A 21,463-nucleotide genomic window follows, 5' to 3' on the forward strand; every position below is an offset into this window, starting at 1 on the left:
CCACAATAGGGAGTCACCGATGATTTCAGCGCACATCTCGTCTTTCCTCTCCGCGTCGGCTTCCGCTCCGCGCGCCGCCAGCAAACCGACCGTCCACCCTCTCCCCCGAGGAACGAGCACCGCCTACTGGCTGTCAGCCGCTCGGAGGTGTGGCTCCGCCCCCGAGCACAATGCGCATGCTCCCCAGTGCCCCTCCGCCTCCGCCTTTAGGCTTCTCGCGACAGCCTCCCAGCGGCGACCTGAATCTCGCGATAAAGGCTTATTGTCTCGCGGGACCGCGGCTAGCCGACGGGCTTTCTGGCGGCCCTGGCCGGGGAAGAGGAATTGCATGTGTTGCTTCAGCTGGCGGTAGTGGCGGGAGCGGAGGCGGCGGGGGTTGTGCGACCGCCTGGGTAACGACCCCTCGAGCCTCTCCCTCTTCCGAAGAGCTCGTAGAGAGCGTGGGGGGAAGCCGAGGTGCTGTCCGGCGGAAGGGGGCCGGGCCGGGCGTCTCCACACCCCCGCCCACATGGGCCCCTGTGGTGTCCCTGGGATTGCCCCTTCGCCTCGGATCTTCCCCTAACTCCTGGCCGCCCATGTCGCCCCAGTGCTCTTACATTCTGCCCCTTGCCGATTCTTCTGCCCCCATTTTCTGTCTTCAGATTCTGGTCTCCCCGCCCCCTCCCACTCCCATCGCTTCCCGGATTCCTGTGTCCCTCGCTTGGCGTTTAGCTGCCCCCGCACCCTGTACTCTGGGCACCTCTGGTCACTCATCCCTTCTTCGTAGGCTCTTTTAGCCTCTTTTATTCTATGTGGCCTTTATTGCAGTTTGCATCCCTCCCATTTCATCCCCAGACCTTTTGCCCCCTCACTACGGATCATCCTCCCTATCCTATTACCCCACTGCGTCCTCTTTCCACTAGAGCCCCCCACCCCCACCCCCACCCCCACCCCGACCCATTCTTCACGGTGCTTTTTCTCCCGTCACTTGCTTCCCTGTAGACCTGTGGAGCTGGTTGGTGGTGCGCCCAGAATTGCTCACATTTTATGGATCCTAATGCAGCTTGTATCCTTCACTTAAGAACAGAATGGAAACATTTAGGGTTGAGGTATTTCCAGTGGGCGGAAGTGAGGCTACCTCTGAACACTGCTTCTTTGAGGTCTTGGTCCAAAATAGTGAAAATGTGTTATTTTCCTTGTTTGCAGGTTTGTGAGATGGCTGCTGATATTTCTGAGTCCGGTGGGCATGATTGCAAAGGAGACTCGAAGGGCAATACCAAGTTAGATGCAGACTACCCACTTCGAGTCCTTTACTGTGGAGGCAAGTGTTACAAAGCAGAAAATGGCTTTTGCTCACTTTGTTTTTATGCATTATGATTGTATATCACATGTGATCCTGTTAATCCTTTTCTCATCTGTCTTTGCTATTTGTGAAACCCTTAATTGGAGCCGCAAGGTTGGGGGTGGGGCACTGGTGAAGAGGAGGCATGGGTTTACAGATTTTCAAAACCTGTAATGACTTGTGTCTTGCTACTTGGCCTGGAAAAGCTTGCAGTCCAGTTGGAAGAGAGGCATGCAAATAGATTATTTCAACCTAATGTTACTTGCTGGTCTGGCTATTAAAGGAGGACTTCTTGGAAGATACTGAGTCTGAAGAGATGACAAGGACTGGATAAAGTGGAGAAGGGCATCCCAGATGAAGTGAATGGCTATGCAAGAAAAGGCTTGGTGGATGCACATCTGTGGAAAATGAAAAACTCTAGATTAGTATAGTGTTTATATTATAGGGAGGATGTCAGTAAGGAAAGAAGATGAGATTGGAGCGATGGGTAGTAGGACAGTCTTGAGAAAGTGTTCTTGGTTTGATTGATAATATGTGTATTAGATTGAATCAGGATTTTTTTTTCCCTTCGAGTGTTTTTTCCTCATTTCTTTTCCCCTCATTTTCAATACAGAAATATTTGTGAGTTGGAAATGCTCTAATTTTATTAGTATTTTGGAAAGTTTGAAGGTCCAAGATAGCAAAAGAGGAAATAAATAATTTTTTTCAGGAAATATTTTTGATCACTTACTCTGTACCTTGCAGTGTTTTAGGTACTGGGGACTAAGTGAGTAAGTCAGAAAAGGCACTTGTGTTTGGAGACTTTACATACTGTGAGTGTAATAGAGACGTCATCTGGAGTTTAAGCACTATAGAAGCAGAGGGGATGTCACTGAGTTAAACAATTTTGTCAACTTGCCATTTATCAGATATCTTTGCTAATAAAATTATTATACCTCAGTAAGAGTATGGGAATTCAGTAAGAGTAAGGCACAGGAATTCTTTGTAGGGTTGATTGAGTTTTGTTATGATATTGGTCTTATATGGTCATCTTATTGCCTTTGGAGTCACAGACTGAGGTCTGCATTCTGACTCCAGCATTACCAGCTATGTGACTTTGGGCAAGTTACCTAATTCACTTAAGATTTAGATGTCTGTTTTTTAAGATCTGTACAATGGAAATGATGATTGTATCCTGTCAGGTGACTTGTATAAAGCTTCTGACATAGCAGCTAACACAGAAACATAGTACAATTAAGTTTTATTGTAAGAGAAGGACATTAGTATGGTTTATCTTTGTCAGATGTAGTTAAGAGCTCTTGTTCTTTATATGCTATTTCATCTAATCTAAGCCTCTGTTTTATAAGATTCACCATTATTTTATGTTCCACTAAGAAAAAACCTGTCAGATTGACGTGCCGTAATTATAAGATGCATCCCTATAAAAATGAAAAAAATTTAGAATTGATGAAATATGGTATATGAAAACCATCCTGTTAAATTGCTTATGTGACTGCTAAGGTGACTTTTGAATAACTGCACTAAATATGCAAACCACCCCAGTGGACCAGAGGTCCCTAACCTTTTAGAGAAAGGTTTATTTATTTCCCTCCCTAATTTGTATTGATAATCTAGGCATAAACTGGGGACGGGGTTACTTCCTCAAGGAGTTTATGGTCTAGTTGTAGAAGAAGCAATATTAGAAAATATTAAATGCTAAATTAAATAGTACTGATTATAATAGTGAATTAGGAGTTTAGGAAAAGGCATCTTTTTCAGAGGAAAGTAGGCAAATTTCCAAGGAAATGAGAAGCCTCAGACAATGCATAGAATTTGCAAGGAAAGGTGAAGGAATTCATAAGAACAATATGGTAGGATCCCTGGGTGGCGCAGCGGTTTGGCGCCTGCCTTTGGCCCAGGGCGCGATCCTGGAGACCCAGGATCGAATCCCACATCAGGCTCCAGGTGCATGGAGCCTGCTTCTCCCTCCGCCTGTGTCTCTGCCTCTCTCTCTCTCTCTGTGACTATCATAAATAAATAAAAAATTAAAAAAAAAAAAAAAAGAACAATATGGTAGTAAGATTTAATACAGTGTCTTCAGGGGAGAGGGAAAAGAAAGGGCTGATTGGAACAGAATGCTGGTTCGCATAGACTGAGAAACAAGGTTAGGTAGGATGGGGTCATTTCTGGGGAGACATTTTGTCTTCAGGATTGTGACTTCAGACTCAATCTGAGTTTGAATCCTGACTCAGCCATCTACTCCCTTGTGTTACCTTGGCCAGTTTCCTCATCCATTAAAGACCCTACTTAGGAGAATGTAGAGAAGGAATAATACTCTGAAAGGCTCCACCTTCTAATACCGTCATGTTGGATTAGAGTTTAAACATAGTAGTTTTGACGGGACACAAACATTCAGACCATAGCAGAAGATATCGTGGTTGAAGATGCCTTGTTCTTCATGTTGCGTTATGTCAGCAAGTACATAATGTCAGGTTGTTCCACTATTAGTGATGTGAGGTTTGATGGTAAATGCTAGATCTTTGTGTCGAAAAGCTATGGTTTGCAGAAAAGGAAATTGACTTTAAAAGCAAATAACCGTGAGCCCAAAAGAACCATCCAGATGTTTGCATTGTATTAGAATTTTGTCAAGCTGAATATTCTTTGAAATGATGTACAAAGTTTTATAGTTTAGCATTTGCTGAAATGGTATTTAACCTATAATTAAATTCTGAAAGTGTGACTGAATATCTGCACCTACTGTGTTTTTTGTTGTTGTTGTTGTTTCAAGATTTTATTCATTCCAAAAAAAAAAAAATTTTATTCATTCATTCATGATAGAGAGAGGCAGAGACACAGGCAGAGGGAGAAGCAGGCTCCATGCCAGAAGCCCGACGCGGGAGTCGATCCTGGACTCCAGGATCGCGCCCTGGGCCAAAGGCAGGTGCAAAACCACCGAGCCACCCAGGGATCCCCTGCACCTACTGGTATTTGAACTTGAACTGTGAGGATTGTAGAGGTCTTGGTTAACCAGGGAGAGCTTTGGAGGAGAGATCTCCACACTTGAAATAAAGAGATACTAGGTTCCAGTTTTCTTTTGCCACATACCATTTTTGTCCTTGGATGAGCTACTTAACCTTTCTTAGAGCATCATCTATAAAAAAATGATGGGGAACACCTGGGAGGCTCAGCGGTTGAGCGTCGGCCTTCGGCTCAGGGCATGATCCTGGGATCCAGGATTGAGTACCATAAACCTCTGCCTGTGTTTCTGCCTCTCTCTCTCTCTCTCTCTTTCTCTTTGTCTCTCATGAATAAATAAATAAAGTCTTTTAAAAAAATAGTGATGGTGGGATGAGGAGAAGGCATACTACTGTCACATGGCTGGCACACAGCTGCCCTACCTGTGTATGTCATGTAATCTGATTTTGTGGTTAAGAGCTTCAAAAACTGGGACGTCTGAGTGGCTCAGTGGCTGAGTGTCTGCCTTGGCTCAAGGCGTGATCCTGGAGTTCTGGGATGGAGTCCCACATTGAGCTCCCTGCATGGAGTCTGCTTCTCCCTCTGCCTATGTCTTTGCCTCTCTCTTTCTGTGTCTCTCGTGAATAAATAAATAAAATGTTTATTTAAAAAAAGCTTCAGAAACTGGCCAGGGTTCAAATCCTGTTCTGCTAACCACATGCAGCAGGTTACTTACCTATCGGTAATGCGATGTGGTATTTCTTACTTACATCATCACAGGGTAGTGATGATGACACATAATAATGCATATAATGATAATTGCTCTGATGAGAAATGCTCTGCTCCCTCACAAATTTCAAGATAATTGAGCACACTGAACTACTCTATTCTTCACCTTAAGAGAACAAAATAAACAGTTGACCCAGTAACAGAATTCTATTTAAACAGAATTCTATTTAAAATCAGGAAACCTTTTGAGTTCTAATTCTTTATCTCATGCAGCCTGTATGAGGACAAGATTGAACCTACATTCCTTTTAGCTTTATAGGTGCTTAATCTTATGTAGGATAATATGAAAAAGGAAAGAAAACGTGTATTGCAAAGAAATGGTAGCAAAAGTGCTACTGAAGTCTATAAGTATGTTAGTATGAATAAAAACTGGTGGCTGTTTTGGTAAAACTATCAAAAGAACCAGTTCGTTTCAAGCTTTGTTGTATGGGGAATTGTTCTCAGCTTAGCTTCAGACGTATTAAAGTGGTTATGGTAAAACCTTAAGCTATGCAAGATAGTATAGTTTGATGTTCCATCAACTGAGGGTTATAGTCTTTAGATTAGAAACAAAAAACTTAATAGAAAATTTCTATGAACCATGTACCTTTTACCTCAAAAAAAAGTGTGACGGGTCGTATTTGAAAAGTGGTACAGAATTTATAGGAAAAAGTAGAAATGAAACATTTTGTCAGATTTAAAAGTTAGGATGAGCCTTGTGTGTTTATATATATATATATATATATATTTAAGTTTTCCAATCTTTTTTTTTTTCTCCATTTCCCCAGTCTGTTCATTACCAACAGAGGTAAGTCTTTTTCAAATTCTTTTTTTACCTTCTGCATTTGGGGTCATTGATTTTAGAGCTAGCCTGAGAACTTTTTTCTATTTTTCATATCTGTCATTTGGTAGTACAGTTTTAACTTTATAGAGAATCTTGGATTAGAATAATTTTATAGTCTTAATTGTTTTCTTAAGACTTTGTATCATATGTGTACATTGTGTACATCTCTTGCACCTGACTATACAGTTTGGACTTTGCTTGAAATTCATGAATAGTTAGCTAATAAAATAAGAGTAGCTTTAAAACCAAAATCTAATTTCTAAGCAGAGGAAAGCATAAATTAAAATTATGTATAAGATTTTCTGTTAATAAGCTTCTGAGTGAGGATCTGTTGGCAAGTCACAAAAATACTGAGACACCTGTGTGTCCAAAGCAAGAAATAAGCATGCTTGGTTTTGTTTGTTGCTTTTTCTAATGCCCTTCTGTTTGATGGGGGAAAAAAATACTACAATGAGGAAGTGTTTAATCCTTTTTAAATTCTAATTGCTTATGGGGCATTTCCTGGTGGAACACAGAATTCTTGTGGATAAGACATCAGTGGGAGTGGTTAGTTTCATCATTCTTAATATAGTAAATGTAGGGAATGACTTAATTAAAATGTATTGGTTGATTGAAAATGTTCTGTTGTGACTCAATTTGTTCTCCCCTCTAATCTCCCAGTACTGTGAATATATGCCTGATGTTGCTAAATGTCGACAGTGGTTAGAGAAGAATTTTCCAAATGAGTTTGCAAAACTTACTGTAGGTATGAACCTTTTTTTTCTTTCATCAAAGCTTGTGTATCTGAAATAAATGCACATAAGGCATTATTTTAAAGATAAGAAAGTGCTCCTTTATTTATATTTTTAAAATATTTTATTTATTCATGATAGACACAGAGAGGCAGAGACATAGGCAGAGGGAGAAACAAGTTCTCTGTAGGGAGTCTGATGTGGGCTTGATCCCAGGACCCCAGGAACACGACCTGAGCCAAAGGCAGACTCTCAACCACTGAGCCATCCAGGTGTCATGAAAGTGCTCCTTTAGTAGGATATTACAGAATTGTATTTATATCTATTAACTTTAAAACCATTTTACATTTTTGGGTTAAAACTCCTTATATAGAATCACACACAGTTTCATGTGTCTTAACTCTGAGAGAGTTCAGGATAACTTTCTTATAAGAAGAATAATGGCTTAGGAGCAAATGTATTTTCAATCATTCATTTAACAAATTATTTCTTGTGAGTATACTATATACTACACATTGTTTTAGATGCTGGGGATAAAGTAGTAAACAAAAGATCTATTATTTGGAAATTATATTCTAGAAGAGGAGACTAAGTAAAATAAGACAAAATAAGTATGTTAAATAATGATAAGTAGAGAATGGGGAGATAAAAATTGTTGAGGGAGGAAATTGGAAATTTTGAGTGGTGGTAGGAAAGATTTTGCTGAAAAGACCACATTTAAACAAAGATCTAAAGGAAGTAAGGGAGTGAGTCATTTGGATATCTGGGAGAACATTCTAGGTGCAGGGCAAGTGCAAAGGCCCTGAGGTAAAAGCTTACTTGTTATATTCAGGAAATCTCAAGGAAGCCTTTGTGTCTGGAGCTTATTGAAGGAGAGGGAGAAGGGTCAGAGATGAAGTCAGAGAGGTAAGGCGGACCACACCCTAAAGGCCAAGACTTGGCATTTATTCAGGAGATGTGGAGCAGGAGAGCGATAAGGTTGAACTTTTGTTTCAACAGCATCTCTGGCTGCTGTGCTAAAGAACAGACTGAAGAGGGGCACAGGCAGTAAAGGGAGACCAGATAGGAGGCCACAGCAGTAATTACGCCAGGAGACGATGATGACTGACCAGAATGGTAGCAGTGGAGGTGGGGAGAAGTGATCAGATTCTCAGTGTGTTTTGAAGGTAGAGCTGACAGTTTTCTGGTATGCTGCATGTGGGATGTGAGAAAAGGAGGCATCTAGGGTTTTGGCAACCAAAAGAATGGAGTTGCTGTTGCCAGAAGAAGGAAGACTACAGAGAACAGATTTCTTCAATTTGTTAAAATTGTTGGCTGCTCTTACAAGATTGGTGGAAATGAAGACAGTAGCAGGAAGAAGGGAAAGCCTGGGCTCAGAACAGGCCTATCAGATGTACCCGGTGTTATTCCACCATTTGCTGCTTTGATTTTCAGATTGTTTTTAAGAAGTGCAACCCCTGAAACATATAAGGCCTTTTTGGATAGTAGCTACAGTCATTGTTGGAAAAGAATCCTACAGTTAGGTGTTGCAGTCTGCATGGTCATGGTCAACCTGGGACAGGACCTGCCTAGGACATGATAAAACCTGGGGAGGGAGTTGTCTTATTCAGGATGAGACCTCCTGTTGCATAGATAAGTATGTTTAGATAGGAAACACTCCTGCAGAGTGTGAGTGTTTCCTACTCCTTTCATGTGGGTGAAAAGATCCTAATCTTCACATATCAAAAACTTAGTTTTGTCTTCTGTCACCTTGCACTTGACCATAATGACCAGAATTAGACTTGATAGAAATTTAACAATATAATTGTTTGCTTTCTTAAGTGGCATGATCAGTTGTTGGCAAGATGCTTTATTTGTATACGAAGTTGCTCAAAGGTGATTTTTTTTTTAAGGTTATATTGAAGTGATGTTAATGCTTTTGGATTTCACTGTTACATCTAGAAAATTCACCGAAACAAGAAGCTGGAATTAGTGAGGGTCAAGGCACAGCAGGGGAAGAGGAAGAGAAGAAAAAGCAGAAAAGAGGTAAGGCCTAAATCCATGGCTTGATTTACATAAACACACTTTTCCTCTCTCAGAGGAAATAACATAATGAAGGCAGTCCTAAAGGCAGTAATATCTACCTGCTGATGTAATTCCATATGTGTACCCTACAGAGTGGTACAGAATCATATTCTCAGGATGACTGGATGCCATTTGATTTGGGCTTTATCAGTAAATTGGACCTAGGACAACATGCTTTAATTGCTGTGTGCATACGCAAAAAGCAACCAACCAGCTTGATGACTTCAAAGTTTTGTTACCTTATTAAAATAACTATGTATCTTATGTAGAGTGAGGACATTTATAAAAGATTTTATTTATTTATTTATTTAAGATTTTATTTATTTACTCATGAGAGACAGAGAGGCAAAGACATAGGCAGAGGGAGAAGCAGGCTCCATGCAGGGAGCCCAATGCAGGACTCGATCCCAGGACTCCAGGATCATGTCCTGGGTCGAAGGCAGGCACTCAACTGCTGAGCCACCCAAGCATCCCTAAAAGATTTTATTCTCTTATTATGTTGTCAGCTCAGTTTATTTTATTTTTTTTTAAATAGCTGTCGCATATACCTGTTTACCTTTCCTAAAACGAATTCCTCTACTCTGGATTCTGTTCTTGCCTGTATCTTCTGCCTTGATTATTCTCCCCTATGACTAAAATTAGCTTATAAATAAGGACTTTGCCTCTTTCAAGAAAAATTCCCATGTCTTCATTTGCCTTATCCTTTGCCCTGCCCTTCTTAACCAGACTTTTGTAGTAAGACTAGACTTACTGTCCTTGGCATTTGAGCACGCCTTTCTCGTTGAAACTCTTGTACTTCCTTTGTTTTTGTGACAGACTTCTTTCTTCATTTTCCCTGTCACTCCTCTTTGGTCTTCTGTGCAAACTTCTCCCTTCTGTCCCTTAAAAGTTATATTTCCCAGGATCCTGTGCTTGGCCCTTTTACCTCCTCATTCTGCAGTTTTCTCCCTGAGTTTCACATTCTTAACTTCTGACATCACTCTACACTTGCAATTCCTACATCTATATCTCTAGTCCTAGCCTATGTCTCTAGACTGGCAATGTGCATGGTCCCACAGACACCTCAAATGCAGTATTTCCAAAAAAAAACAAACAAGTCCCAAGTAGTTCCAAAAAAATATTTGGTATTTCCAAAAAAAACCAAACTAACAAGTCTTTTGGTTAAGCACAGCATGCTTTATCTAGTCATCTGAGCCAGGACCTGACTGACATGTTGGTTTTCTTTCTTTCTTCCTTTTAATCATTTTTTTTAATAGTCCCCTTCCGTAGTTTATTTAGTACTAATTCTTTTTTTTTTTTTTTAATTCCTTTTGATTAGTTCTGAATTCTGTTTTTTCTCCTCCTTACTCTGGCCTCTGCCTAGTTGCCATTACCTTTACCACTGCTTTGTTAGGTTTTGATATATTTCCTCCTAAACTGCTATAGGAGCTCTCTCTTGGCCTTATTCCTCAAATTCACCTTCCATGCTATAGGTTTATCTCATAAGGCCTAATCTGTTTTTTTCACTCTTCTATTCATTCAGTGGCTTTTTTTTTTCTTTCTTTTTTTCCTTTCTTTTCTTTTTTTTCTTTTTTTTTTTTTTTAAGATTTATTTATTTATGAGAGACACAGAGAGAGAGAGGCAGAGACATAGGCAGAGGGAGAACCAGGCTCCCTGCAGGGAGCCCAGTGCAGAACTCAGATCGGAAGACCCTGGGATAACGACCTGAACCAAGGCAGAGGCTCAGCCACTGAGCCATCCAGGCATCCCAGTGGCTTTTCTTCTGCCTCAGTATAAAATCAAATAACAGAGCTTGATGTGCTAGTCCTTTAATGACTGGTAGGTAATCTCTTGCTTTTCTGGCTTTATTTCCTGCATATACATAAACATCTTTCATCAGACAATTGTAGTTCTCAAGTATGCCTTCTCTTATCTTTTTACTTGTTCCCTTCTCCTGGGATATCCTTTCTTACCGGATCTCTCCAGTCCTTTTGCTTTCATCTGGACAGTTCTTCTACAGAACTAAGATGCCATTTCTTCTGTGAAATCTTTTCACAGAAGGTGCTCTTTCTTTTCTTTTCTGTCCTCCAAAGGGTGAGTTAGGCTGTTCCTCTGAAAGCTATGGTAGTACAGTATATGTGGATTCTGTTATAGTATGTACCAGTTGCAGTAATTAAACCTTTTTTTGTCTCTCTTCGCTAGACTGAGAGTCCCTGGAGGCCAGGGACTATGTTTTCTTCTGTTCATCTTTGTGTCCTCAGCCCTTAGTGCAGTGCTTGGTACAGATTACTTAATAAATATTTATTGAATAACTCATGCATGTGTTTATTACTTTTGTATTAGAAGCAAAAACTTTAGAAATTAATCTTTGGTACCTTTTAAAAATTAATAAGCTTAAAGACAGCTTTAATTCTTTATATTAGACACTAAACAATTGATACTAAGCTCATTTTTTTCATAAATGAAGGTGGAAGGGGTCAAATAAAGCAAAAAAAGAAGACTGTACCACAAAAAGTTACGATAGCCAAAATTCCTAGAGCAAAGAAGAAATATGTAACAAGAGTATGTGGCCTTGCAACTTTCGGTGAGTTTTAAGTATGTTTAAAATGTGTGAACTATATTCTCTTTGTTGCTCTCTGCCTCCCTCTCTGTCTGTCTTGCTCTTTCTTTTTTAATCCGGTTTCATGAAAATTTCACAGGTCTGTTTTTTGCTAAGAATATACAAAATGAGATTTTGCATGTCAAACTATAGCTTCAAAATCAAAATTTGATGTTTAAATCGTGTATAACTTTTTCCTTTCCAGAATACCTGCTTGAGCACTTTTTATGGGGATTGAGGAGGGCTAGGTAGGATTCCTTGAAGCCTATCAATACTGCTCCTCTGTCACTTCAGGCTTGATGGCAAAAGGCTGCAAAATGCCTCGCGCCCTCTGGGAATGATAGTAGAGGGTGAGGGAATGTGGGTTTCAGCAGAATGTCCTGCATTAGAGCTCTTTCTGGAGGCTTTGAATGAACAGTGAAATTGTAAACCAAGGTCCCTTCATGTGACAACACAGTTGAAAAGCAATCATTAGATAGTAGGTTTGTTTCCCTGCTGTAACTATTTCTCTTGTAAAAAGGGATAAACAAAAGAACTTCATTGTACTTGGAAATATATATGTAATGCTTGGAATTAATGAGTTCCTGGATTTATTTTGGTCTTACTGTAGGAGTTACAAATAGTATGAATGATGCCTTTTTGGGGGGGGGGGGGTGATAGGATGCATCTTTTATTTATTTATTTATTTATAAAATTCAATTAATTAACATACAGTATATTATTAGTTTCAGAGGTAGAGTTCAGTGATTCATCAGTTGCATTATAACACCCAGTGCTCATTACATCACTTACCCTTCTTAACGCCCATCACCCAGTGGCTCCATCCTTCCTGAATAATGCTAGTTTCATGTGCTGAAGCTTTATTTGACCTTGAAAATATAAGTTAATGGTTAAGACCACTATCTAGTAACTTGTAACTGTCATTCTGAAAGGAGTATGAAACCCATTAAGGTGATCTGTTTTATGAAATTAAGATGCAGATTGAATTTCAAAATGGAAAAATATCTTTGATATACAATTCCAGTTATAGTCTTGCTGTTTGTTTTTTTTTTTTTTTAAACAGAAATTGATCTTAAAGAAGCACAAAGATTTTTTGCTCAAAAATTCTCCTGTGGTGCCTCAGTAACAGGAGAGGATGAAATCATCATTCAGGGAGACTTTACAGATGACATAATTGATGTCATTCAGGAAAAATGGCCAGAGGTGAGTAGATAGAACGTGTGCATCAGTGGTTATAAGTTTTTAAAGCAAGTTGTTTCCATGTTATTTAAAACCATAATTCATGTGATGTAATTATTTGTGTTTTATAGGTGGATGATGATAGCATCGAAGATCTTGGAGAAGTAAAGAAGTGATTTTGAAAATTTGTCTCTATTTAATGATCTGAACTGAGAGTTAATATGGCCAAAGGGAGAGAGGCCTTTTGAAAATATATATTTATCCTACAGTAAAACTGTAGACTACCCTCACCCTTGGCATTTTCACTGTTCTGTATAAGGCTGCTTGTTTTTTTTATTGCCAAAGTCTAATAAACGGGAGACTGTCATGCTTATGCATGAAATAGAATTTAGTCAAATAAAAATTTTTGGTCATTTGGTACTGACTTTTCTCTTTCTCTTTTTAACTTTTTATTTTTGGAAAAACACTAGATTTTTTTGTGCAACGCTTTTCTGTTTATTATCTTAAAAGAATCATGATTTGATTATATCATGATTTAAAGCTGAGTAATATTTTAAAGAATTTGAATTTTGGCTTCATCACCATTAATAACTGTCTCCTTGCTTCTTTGATGTGGTAATTTTGAGATGCTTGGGCATCTAATAGATTTGTGGTTGAATTTGCTTCATTGTTACCAACCAAGTCCACTTCGTGGTCACATTAACTTGATGTTGGTAGGAGTTGTTCACGCTCTTCTGGAGATTATTTGGTAAAGTATATTAAAGCCTTAAAACCATCTGCAGTCTGACCCAGTAAGCCACTTAGTTGACATTATCCTAAAGATAGAATCATTCTTGCTTAAAACTGGGTGAGGGTGTTCATCACAATGTTACTCATAAAGATAAAAAAAATTGCAACTGAAACAAATGAACAATTGAGAAATGGTTGAGGAATGATAGTGCACCATATGGTAGAATATTATGCATATTTTTAAAAATATTTTTCCAAAATACCTTGGAAACATGTTTGGTGATGTTAAGTGGGGAGCAGACCTCCAATATTACCACCATTGTTTTGAGTGGAAGGCCATTCAGAGATGCTACCAAGTTCTTGTTCTGGCTATAAATTCTGGGAGTAAAGTTCTTCTAGCAAATTGGAAAGAATATACACCAATGCTCAATATATATATATATATATATATATATATATATATATATATATAGTCTGAGAAATAGCAGTTGAAATGAGTCTGTCTCACAAGAGAAACTGACAGTGAATTTTAATGAATGCAGTAAATGAATTTAAACTTTGTTTTTATAAAGGTATTTTAGGTGCTGCAAATTGAAAAAGAAGACTCCGGTATTTTAAATTGCTATAGACACCTTTAAGAAATTTAGAACCCATTGTTTATTGCCATGCTAATTACAACCTTGAATGAATGAGTGGTTTTTTTCAATATTTAAAATCTTAGAAAAAAATGTGTAGTAAGGATGCAAATTAAGAAAATGAAATTCTGCATTAACTGTGAATTTTACTAAATATGAGTGTCTGATGAAGCAAATTTATCCATCAAGACCATTTGGTATGTGTTGTGTATGTATTCTGTTGGTGCTGGAAGATGTCTCTGTGCCTGTATCAACCTTGTGACTCCATGTAAAGATTCTCAATGTTCACAGTTCTTGGCAAATGCAGTTTTAATCCATATAAAGCCAGCAGTGGATGTTACTGCAGGATAATGGAGGATTAAAATTGTCCTTGTGTATAACATGTGTGAATTTTTTTCTTCGACCTAAAATTTAAAATGCTGCATTAATCTCTGATTAAAATGTGCTAAGTCCAAGGATTGACTTTAATTCATATACTCTCTTTATGTATGTATTCTGTAAATGTTTTCATGGTCTAGTATTTTTAACAAAAAGAGTACTTAACCTTTAACAGCCTTATGTCATAATTGTAAACGATTTGCCACAATTAAGCTGGCAACTTAAATGCAAACCCAACTTTGATATGTAGTATTTTATTCTCTTAAAAAAAAAATAGATACTGACAAGTGATTTTACATTCCGTTTTAGTTACTACATAGGAGCCTCAGTAAACCAGCTGTTGCTTAAGAAAAAGTACATGGTAAGGGCACCTGGGTGGTGCAGTCTGTTAAAACAGGCGTGGGACGCTTGGTTTGGGCTCAGGTTGTAATCCAGGTGATCTCAGACCTAAGATCCAACCCCCCCCAATTAGGCTCCATGCTCAGAGCAGAGTCGGCTTGAGATTCTCTCCCCCTTTCCCTGCTCTCTGCCTTTCCCACTTGTGCTCTATCTCTAAATCTATTTATTTGAGAGGGAGGGAGGGAAGAGAGTCCCAAGCAGACCTGTGCTGAGCATATATTCTGTTGGCGGGGCTCCATTTCAGGCCCTTGAGATCACAACCAGAACCAAAACCAAGAGTTGGATGCTTAACAGACTGTGCCACCCAGGAACCCCATAAATAAATCTTATAAAATACATGGTAGCTTTGTCACTCTTAAAAATTGCAGAGCACCAAAAAAAAAAAAAAAAAAAAAAAAAATTGCAGAGCACCTGGGTGGCTCAGTGGTTGAGTGTCTGCCTTTGGCTCAGGTTGTGATCCCAGGGTCCTGGGATTGAGTCCTGCATTGGGCTCCCCTCAGGGAGCCTGCTTCTCCCTCTGCTTATGACTGCCTCTCTCTCTGTGTCTCTGAATAAATAAAATCTTTTTTTTTTTTTTAATTTTATTTATTCATGAGAGAGAGAGAGGCAGAGACATAGGCAGAGGGAGAAGCAGGCTCCATGCAGGGAGCCTGATGTGGGACTTGATCCCGGGACTCCAGGATCACACCCTGGGCCGAATGCAGGCACTAAACCGCTGAGCCACCCAGGGATCCCAAAATAAAGCCTTTAGTGTGATCCTGGAGACCCGGGATTGAGTCCCGCATCGGGCTCCCTGCATGGAGCCTGATTTTCCCTCTGCCTATGTCTCTGCCTCTCTCTGTGTCTCTCATGAATAAATAAAATCTTTAAGAAAGAAAAAAAATAAAAATTAAATTTTTTTCCTGATAAATCACAATTTTAAAGAAGTCTACCTTCTATGTATTTGGTTTTTTAAAAATATTTTATTTGAGAATGCAAGAGAAAAAGAGCATAAGCAGGGGGAAGGGCAGAGGGAGAGGGAGAGGCAGACTCCCTGCTGAGCAGGGACCCTGATGCAGGGCTTGTGGGATCATGACCTGAGCTGAAGGTAGACATTCAACCAAGCCACCCAGGTACCCCACAGCCTACCATTTAGATCCTGTTTTTATTTTCTAAATTAGGAAATAAGGTAGGGAGACAGGAATGAGTCAGTTTATCAGAGGAAGTGTAAAATCAGATAAAGTGTAATGCTTGGAGCTTTCATAAAACGTTTTATGTCATTTTTAAAAGATAATCTTTAAAGGTCTTTTCTGGTTTTGTTTTTGATTTTTTTGAGAAAGGGAGGAGCAGAAGAGAGAGAATCCTAAGCAGGCTCCAGGTCCAGGGCTGAGCCTAAGGTGGTGCTCAATCTTTTATGATCTTGAGATAATGACCTGAGCCAAAACCAAGAGTTGGATGCTCAACTGACTAAGCCACCCAGGTGCCTCTTTTCTATTTTAAAGTAAACCTGCGGGAGTGAACTTAAAATATTAAGTTTTTTTTTTTTAATTTTTATTTATTTATGATAGTCACACAGAGAGAGAGAAAGGCAGAGACACAGGCAGAGAGAGAAGCAGGCTCCATGCACCAGGAGCCCGACGTGGGATTCGATCCCAGGTCTCCAGGATTGCGCCCCGGGCCAAAGGCAGGCGCCAAACAGCTGCACCACCCAGGGATCCCAAAATATTAAGTTTTTGATATGCAATTAATCGCCATATTCCTCTCACCACACTCAATTAACTAATCCATAAAACAAGCCTAAGTGTTTTAAAGGTTTTGAGAATGCACGAGGGGGAATGGATTAGGAGCAGAGGGATAAACAGACTCCCCATTGAGCAGGAAGCCTAATGTGGGGCTCCATCCCAGGACCCTGAGATCATGATCTTAGCCAAAGTCCGATGCTTAACTGAATGAGCCACCCTGGCACCCTTAAGATTGTATTTGTAAGTAATCTTTACACCTGATGTGGGGCTTGAACTCAGGATCCTGAGATCAAGAGTAGCAGCTCCACTGATTTGGTCAGCCAGTTGCCCTTGTACACAAATTTTTACAATGAGTGTTAGGCATGTGGTTGCCTGGTCGATAAATACCCCATTTTAACAATGGTGAAATTTGGGAAACCTGAATTGAAATGCTCCTTAACTGGAAAGTTAATATTCAACCACTTTCCTTTTTATCTTTTTCATTCCACGGAGACTTAACTGTACAGTCATCTACTGATAGGATTCTTTTAACCAGTCAGAATTTACTTTCCTGATTTTAAATATTGGACATCATCTTATTGGTTCTCAAATAACAACCTTATCCTAAGGAGGCAAATGCCACCCAAATAAGTAATGCCTCAAAGCAAGAATTTTTTTTTTCATTTTCAGATTGTCTTTTATGAACACAAGGACATGCTTTGCTTATTCATAGTCAATCAAAAAGTAAAGTTGATGGGACACCTGGGTGGCTCAGCGGTTAAGTGCGTCTGTCTTGGGCTCAGGGCATGATCCTGGAGTCCCGGGATGGAATCCTGCATCGGGCTTCCTGCATGGAGCCTGCTTCTCTATGTTCTGTCTCTCTGTGTCTCTCATTAATGAATAAATAAAGTCGGGATCCCTGGGTGGCGCAGCGGTTTGGCGCCTGCCTTTGGCCCAGGGCGCGATCCTGGAGACCGGGGATCAAGTCCCACATCGGGCTCCCGGTGCATGGCACCTGCTTCTCCCTCTGCCCGTGTCTCTGCCTCTCTCTCTCTCTATCATAAATAAATAAAAATTTAAAAAAAAGAATAAATCTAAAAAAAAAAAGTAAAGTTGAAATACTATCATACTATATTTGGTAATTTGTCTTGCCACTAATGCCATGTTATGGTTTAAACAGTAGGGGATCGGGGACCTGGGTAAATGTATTATCTTTTTTTTTTTTTTCATAGTCCAGTTCCTGTATAACAAGTGAAGAAGGATGACTATGAGATAACACGAAAATAAGCTCAGATTCACCCCAGAATGTGGTAGATGTAGTCATGACCAAGTGCCAAAGTTCTCACTGCTCTTCCAAGAGCTTCAAGAATGAAAACACCATGCCCCCTCCCAATCTGTGATCCTTAGTTGCGAGCTGAGCTGTCTGCTAGACGGTCAACGGCTGCTCATTACCGGGGCTGGCGTTTGCGTCCATCCAGGGAGGGACCGTGCGAATGGCCAGGTGCGGTTCTCAGCACCCGGTGCACACAGCAAACAAGACCTGGAAAGGAGCGAACAGCTCAAAGGTCATAAACTGGGGTGATGGGGGAGAGGCAGAAACAGGCCTTAATCCGCTGCCTCGTTTTCCGGACAACGGTAAAGCACCGGCTCTGTACGGACCTCGCGTCCGCCGGTAAACAGAAACTGCAGCCGGGCCCCGCACTCGCGCGAGAGGCGGGAGGGCGGCCTCCGACGTCTCGCGAGAGCCGGGCTGGCCCCCGAGGCGACGCCGTAGGCGGGGCGGGCGGGCGCGCTGCTCTGGGCGGGCGGTTTGGGTGCTTGCTTGGCCCCGCGGGGGGCGCGCGGGGCTCCGGGGTTCGGGGCTCGCCCCCGCTCCGGGCAGGCGCGCCTATGGCCTTTGTAAGGTGACGCTGCGCTCACCGGCTTTCTCCGGGGGCGGAGGAAGCACCCATGAACCCTTCGGCGGCCTTCCTCGCCGTGCGCCAGGTGAGCGGCCGCCGCGGGCCGGGCGTCCCCGTGGTGCGTCCGAGTGAGTGCGAGTGGGCGGCGCGCCCCCGGCCCGGGGCGCTCTGGCCCAGCGCGGGTGGTTTTTAAGGAACGGTTTCTGCCTAAAATGTAAAGCGACACACGGTACGAAGAGGAGAAGCGGAGGGTCGCCTGTGTTCCCGTAGTAAGAACGACATTCGGCCCAGACTGGCGAGTAACTAGGTGCTCACTTAGCGACGCTGGGCGTTTGGGGAGCTGCTTCTCTGTGCGCCACCTCGCTGCCTGCCCTTAATTCCCTTCACTGTAACGCGAGGGCGGAGGAGCACTCTTGAGTTCTACCGAAAAGTGTTGAAAGCGAGCTTTGCACTCACCACTACGGCCAAATGAGCTTTTCTCTTTTGCATGCTACGCTTATGGCCTGTTTTTCTGTACCAGAATTTGTGCACGCTCATGAGCGCATCACCAGCCACTTGGCGCTCAGCAATCATTTGTTCAGTGAATCAATGAATGAACGAATGGTTTACCAAGACTAGAAATCTTTTCTTTTCTTTCTTTTTCTTTTTTTTTTAATTTTTTTATTTATGATAGTCACAGAGAGAGAGGCAGAGACACAGGCAGAGGGAGAAGCAGGCTCCATGCACCGGGAGCCTGACATGGGATTCGATCCTGGGTCTCTAGGATCGCGCCCTGGGCCAAAGGCAGGCGCCAAACCGCTGCGCCACCCAGGGATCCCTCTTTTCTTTTTTTTTTTTTTTAAAGATTTTATTTATTTATGAAAGAAAAGCAAAGACATAGGCAGGGGGAGAAGCAGGCTTCTTGCGGAGAGCCCGATGCGGAACTGGATCCCAGGACCCTGGGATCGCTACCTGAGCCAAAGGCAGACGCTCAGCCACTGAGCCACCCAGGCGTCCTCAAAGACTAGAATTTAAATCTTGTGATTTGGAATCACTTGATGCAAATTCTGTTTTCTGGGTTTAGTTACTAGTAAGTAACTCATTCATTCATTATTATTTTTTTTATAATTCTTGTTAGAAATCAGTAATGATATATATACGTGGGCCTCTGACGAACTTTTAACTTTCTTTTTTTTTTTAAGATTTTATTTATTTATTCATGAGAGACACAGGCAGAGGGGGAAGCAAGTTCCATTCAGGGAGCCCAGCCTGGGACCTGATTCCGGGCCTCCAGGATCAGGCACTTGGCTGAAGGAGGTGCTAAACCGGTGAGCCACCTGGGCTGCCCTTAACCGTTTTTAAGATAGAATTCTTTTTTTTTTTTTTTTTAAGATTTTTATTTATTTTTTCATGAGAGACAGAGAGAGAGGCAGAGACATAGGCAGAGGAAGAAGCAGGCTCCATCCTGGGGCTCCAGGATCAGGCCCTGGGCTGAAGGTGGCGCTAAACGCCGAGCCATCCGGGCTGCCCTGCGCTAGACTTTAAAATGACATATGGTGTGACTATCATAAATAAATAAAAATTAAAAAAAAAAAAGGAAAACATTTAAAAAAAAATAAAATGACATATGCCTAAAGGGAATTACTGTAGATACTTTTATTATGTATGAAATGGCATCGTGATGATATAAAAAAAAGTTCCTTTTTGATATGCATCTCAAATATGTAAGTGAAGTATAATTTTTTAATCAACAAAAAGAGAAAGGAAAATTGAAACAAATGGGGCAGAATCTTGATGATAGGACCTAGGTACTGAGCATAAGAGAGTTTATTGTACAGTTCCCTTCTCTTCTGTGTATGTTTGAAATTTTTCTTTTATAAGTACCTGTGTTGAGTTTGGCCCAATCACAATATTATGTTGTTCTTGGTAGATTGAATGTGTGTGCAAGATGTTATGAGAATTATTTACATTCCAACAGTAATTATTTCATGTTTTCCTTTACTTGAGTGATCCAGAATTGCTGGGGCAGAGTATGGGATGATACTGTTGATTGATTCAAGGAATGGGTTGGCAGCAAAGGAAAAAAAAAAAGCCAAAATGAGTTTGTGTTTAGCTAATGAAGCTTTTATAAATAGTCCCACTTTTTTTTTTTTTTTAAGATTTTATTTATTTACTCATGAGAGAGACGGAGAGAGAGGCAGAGACACAGGCAGAGGGGGAAGCAGGTTCCCTGTAAGGAGCCCGATGTGGGACTCAATCCCGGATGCCGGAATCACGCCCTGGGCCAAAGGCAGACGCTCAACTGCTGAGCTACCCAGGAGTTCCAACAGTCCCACTTTTTAAGAGTGGCATGTGTGGTATGACAAAATTATAGAGGCAGTGTGCACAATATGCATGAACTCATTTTAAATATACATACTTTTGATGCCATGTTATTACCAGTGAATAAAAGATAATTTAACTGTCTTGAATTGGCAGCAAAAGAAGATACAATTATTTGGAAAATTTGGCTGATTTATGTTATTGATTAGTTTTATTTTGATGTAAAACCACTTTCTTCGCTTAGAACATCGGGTCAGAAGTTGAGTGTTCTACCATCGAGAAACAACGGAAAGAGCTGCAGCTGCTCATTGGAGAATTAAAAGATCGTGATAAAGAGCTCAATGATATGGTCGCAGTACATCAGAGACAACTTCTTTCCTGGGAAGAGGATCGGCAGAAAGTGTTGACTTTGGAAGAACGTTGCAGCAAATTAGAGGGTCGGAAATACATTAGCAGTATCTGCTATACACTTCTGTATGCCAGCATATTCAAGGGCTCATGGGCTAGACATAAATGTTTTTACTTATTTATTATTTTAAAGACTTATCTACTTTTATTTGAGAGAGAGGGAGAATGTGCTCTCAAGCAAGGAGTGGGGCAGAAGGAGAGGGAGAGAATCCTCAAGCAGACTCCCTGAGTGCAGAGCCCAGTGTGAGGCTCAGTCCCAGGACTCCCAAGATGATGACCTGAGACAAAAGAGTCAGGTGCTCAACTGACAGCCACCCAGGCAGCCAAGACACAAATGTACTTAAATGCGTTAGGGGGGAAAAAAGGGCTCACGGGAAAGATAAGAGAAAGAATATCTCAACACAATCCCTGCTGCCCTGGAGTTTAGTTTAATTGAAGATGGGAGGGTTTTATGAACACTTACAATCGAACAAAAATAATGTGAATTAAAGTTGGGCAGACAACTTAAATCTAAAAAGGATGCTTGATATAGCTCCAATTAACCTGGAGTGTCAAGAGTGAATCTGAAATTAGTTTTGAGCTAGAGTATGGA

At 40.9% G+C, this 21,463-nt stretch overlaps 2 protein-coding genes across 12 annotated transcripts in view; both read left to right on the forward strand.

Annotated features, from left to right (window-relative positions):
- Positions 1-219: 219 nt before the first annotated feature.
- DENR (density regulated re-initiation and release factor) lies at positions 220-12,840 on the forward strand. 6 transcript variants are annotated; one of them, XM_041729354.1, is made up of 8 exons: positions 220-348; positions 1,186-1,300; positions 5,812-5,831; positions 6,528-6,612; positions 8,540-8,623; positions 11,110-11,226; positions 12,305-12,444; positions 12,552-12,840. In XM_041729354.1, the coding sequence occupies exons 2-8, from the start codon at positions 1,195-1,197 to the stop codon at positions 12,594-12,596; spliced, it is 597 nt and encodes a 198-aa protein (XP_041585288.1). In that variant the 5' UTR covers positions 220-348; positions 1,186-1,194; the 3' UTR covers positions 12,597-12,840. The 6 variants fall into 6 exon arrangements, with proteins under 6 accessions (XP_041585288.1, XP_041585292.1, XP_041585287.1 ...); XM_041729353.1 differs by having other exon boundaries at positions 242-392; XM_041729352.1 differs by lacking the exon at positions 220-348 and adding an exon at positions 976-1,088.
- A 5,172-nt stretch (positions 12,841-18,012) lies between these two features.
- The window catches only part of CCDC62 (coiled-coil domain containing 62), a 39,667-nt gene continuing 36,216 nt past the window's right edge, over positions 18,013-21,463 (forward strand). For 2 of the 6 annotated variants that reach the window (XM_041729145.1, XM_041729144.1), the window contains exons 1-2: positions 18,013-18,247; positions 20,708-20,900. In XM_041729145.1, the coding sequence (XP_041585079.1) occupies positions 18,212-18,247; positions 20,708-20,900 (229 nt within the window). In that variant the 5' untranslated portion in view covers positions 18,013-18,211. Of the gene's footprint in view, positions 18,248-20,707; positions 20,938-21,463 lie in introns of those variants that run through there. The other 4 variants (XM_041729147.1, XM_041729149.1, XM_041729148.1 and 1 more) reach the window with 4 other exon arrangements.

This window comes from Vulpes lagopus, chromosome 14 (assembly GCF_018345385.1).
Source record: "Vulpes lagopus strain Blue_001 chromosome 14, ASM1834538v1, whole genome shotgun sequence".
Classification (NCBI taxonomy): domain Eukaryota; kingdom Metazoa; phylum Chordata; class Mammalia; order Carnivora; family Canidae; genus Vulpes; species Vulpes lagopus.

What these genes read in the sequence shown, in the direction of transcription:
- DENR (XM_041729352.1), top strand. Translation starts at nt 1,068, where the DNA reads ATGGAAACATTTAGGGTTGAG. An exon ending in GAAGAAAAAGCAGAAAAGAG is followed by an intron (nt 8,624 to 11,109) that starts GTAAGGCCTAAA and finishes TCATAAATGAAG; the next exon opens with GTGGAAGGGGTCAAATAAAG. An exon ending in TTCAGGAAAAATGGCCAGAG is followed by an intron (nt 12,445 to 12,551) that starts GTGAGTAGATAG and finishes TGTGTTTTATAG; the next exon opens with GTGGATGATGATAGCATCGA.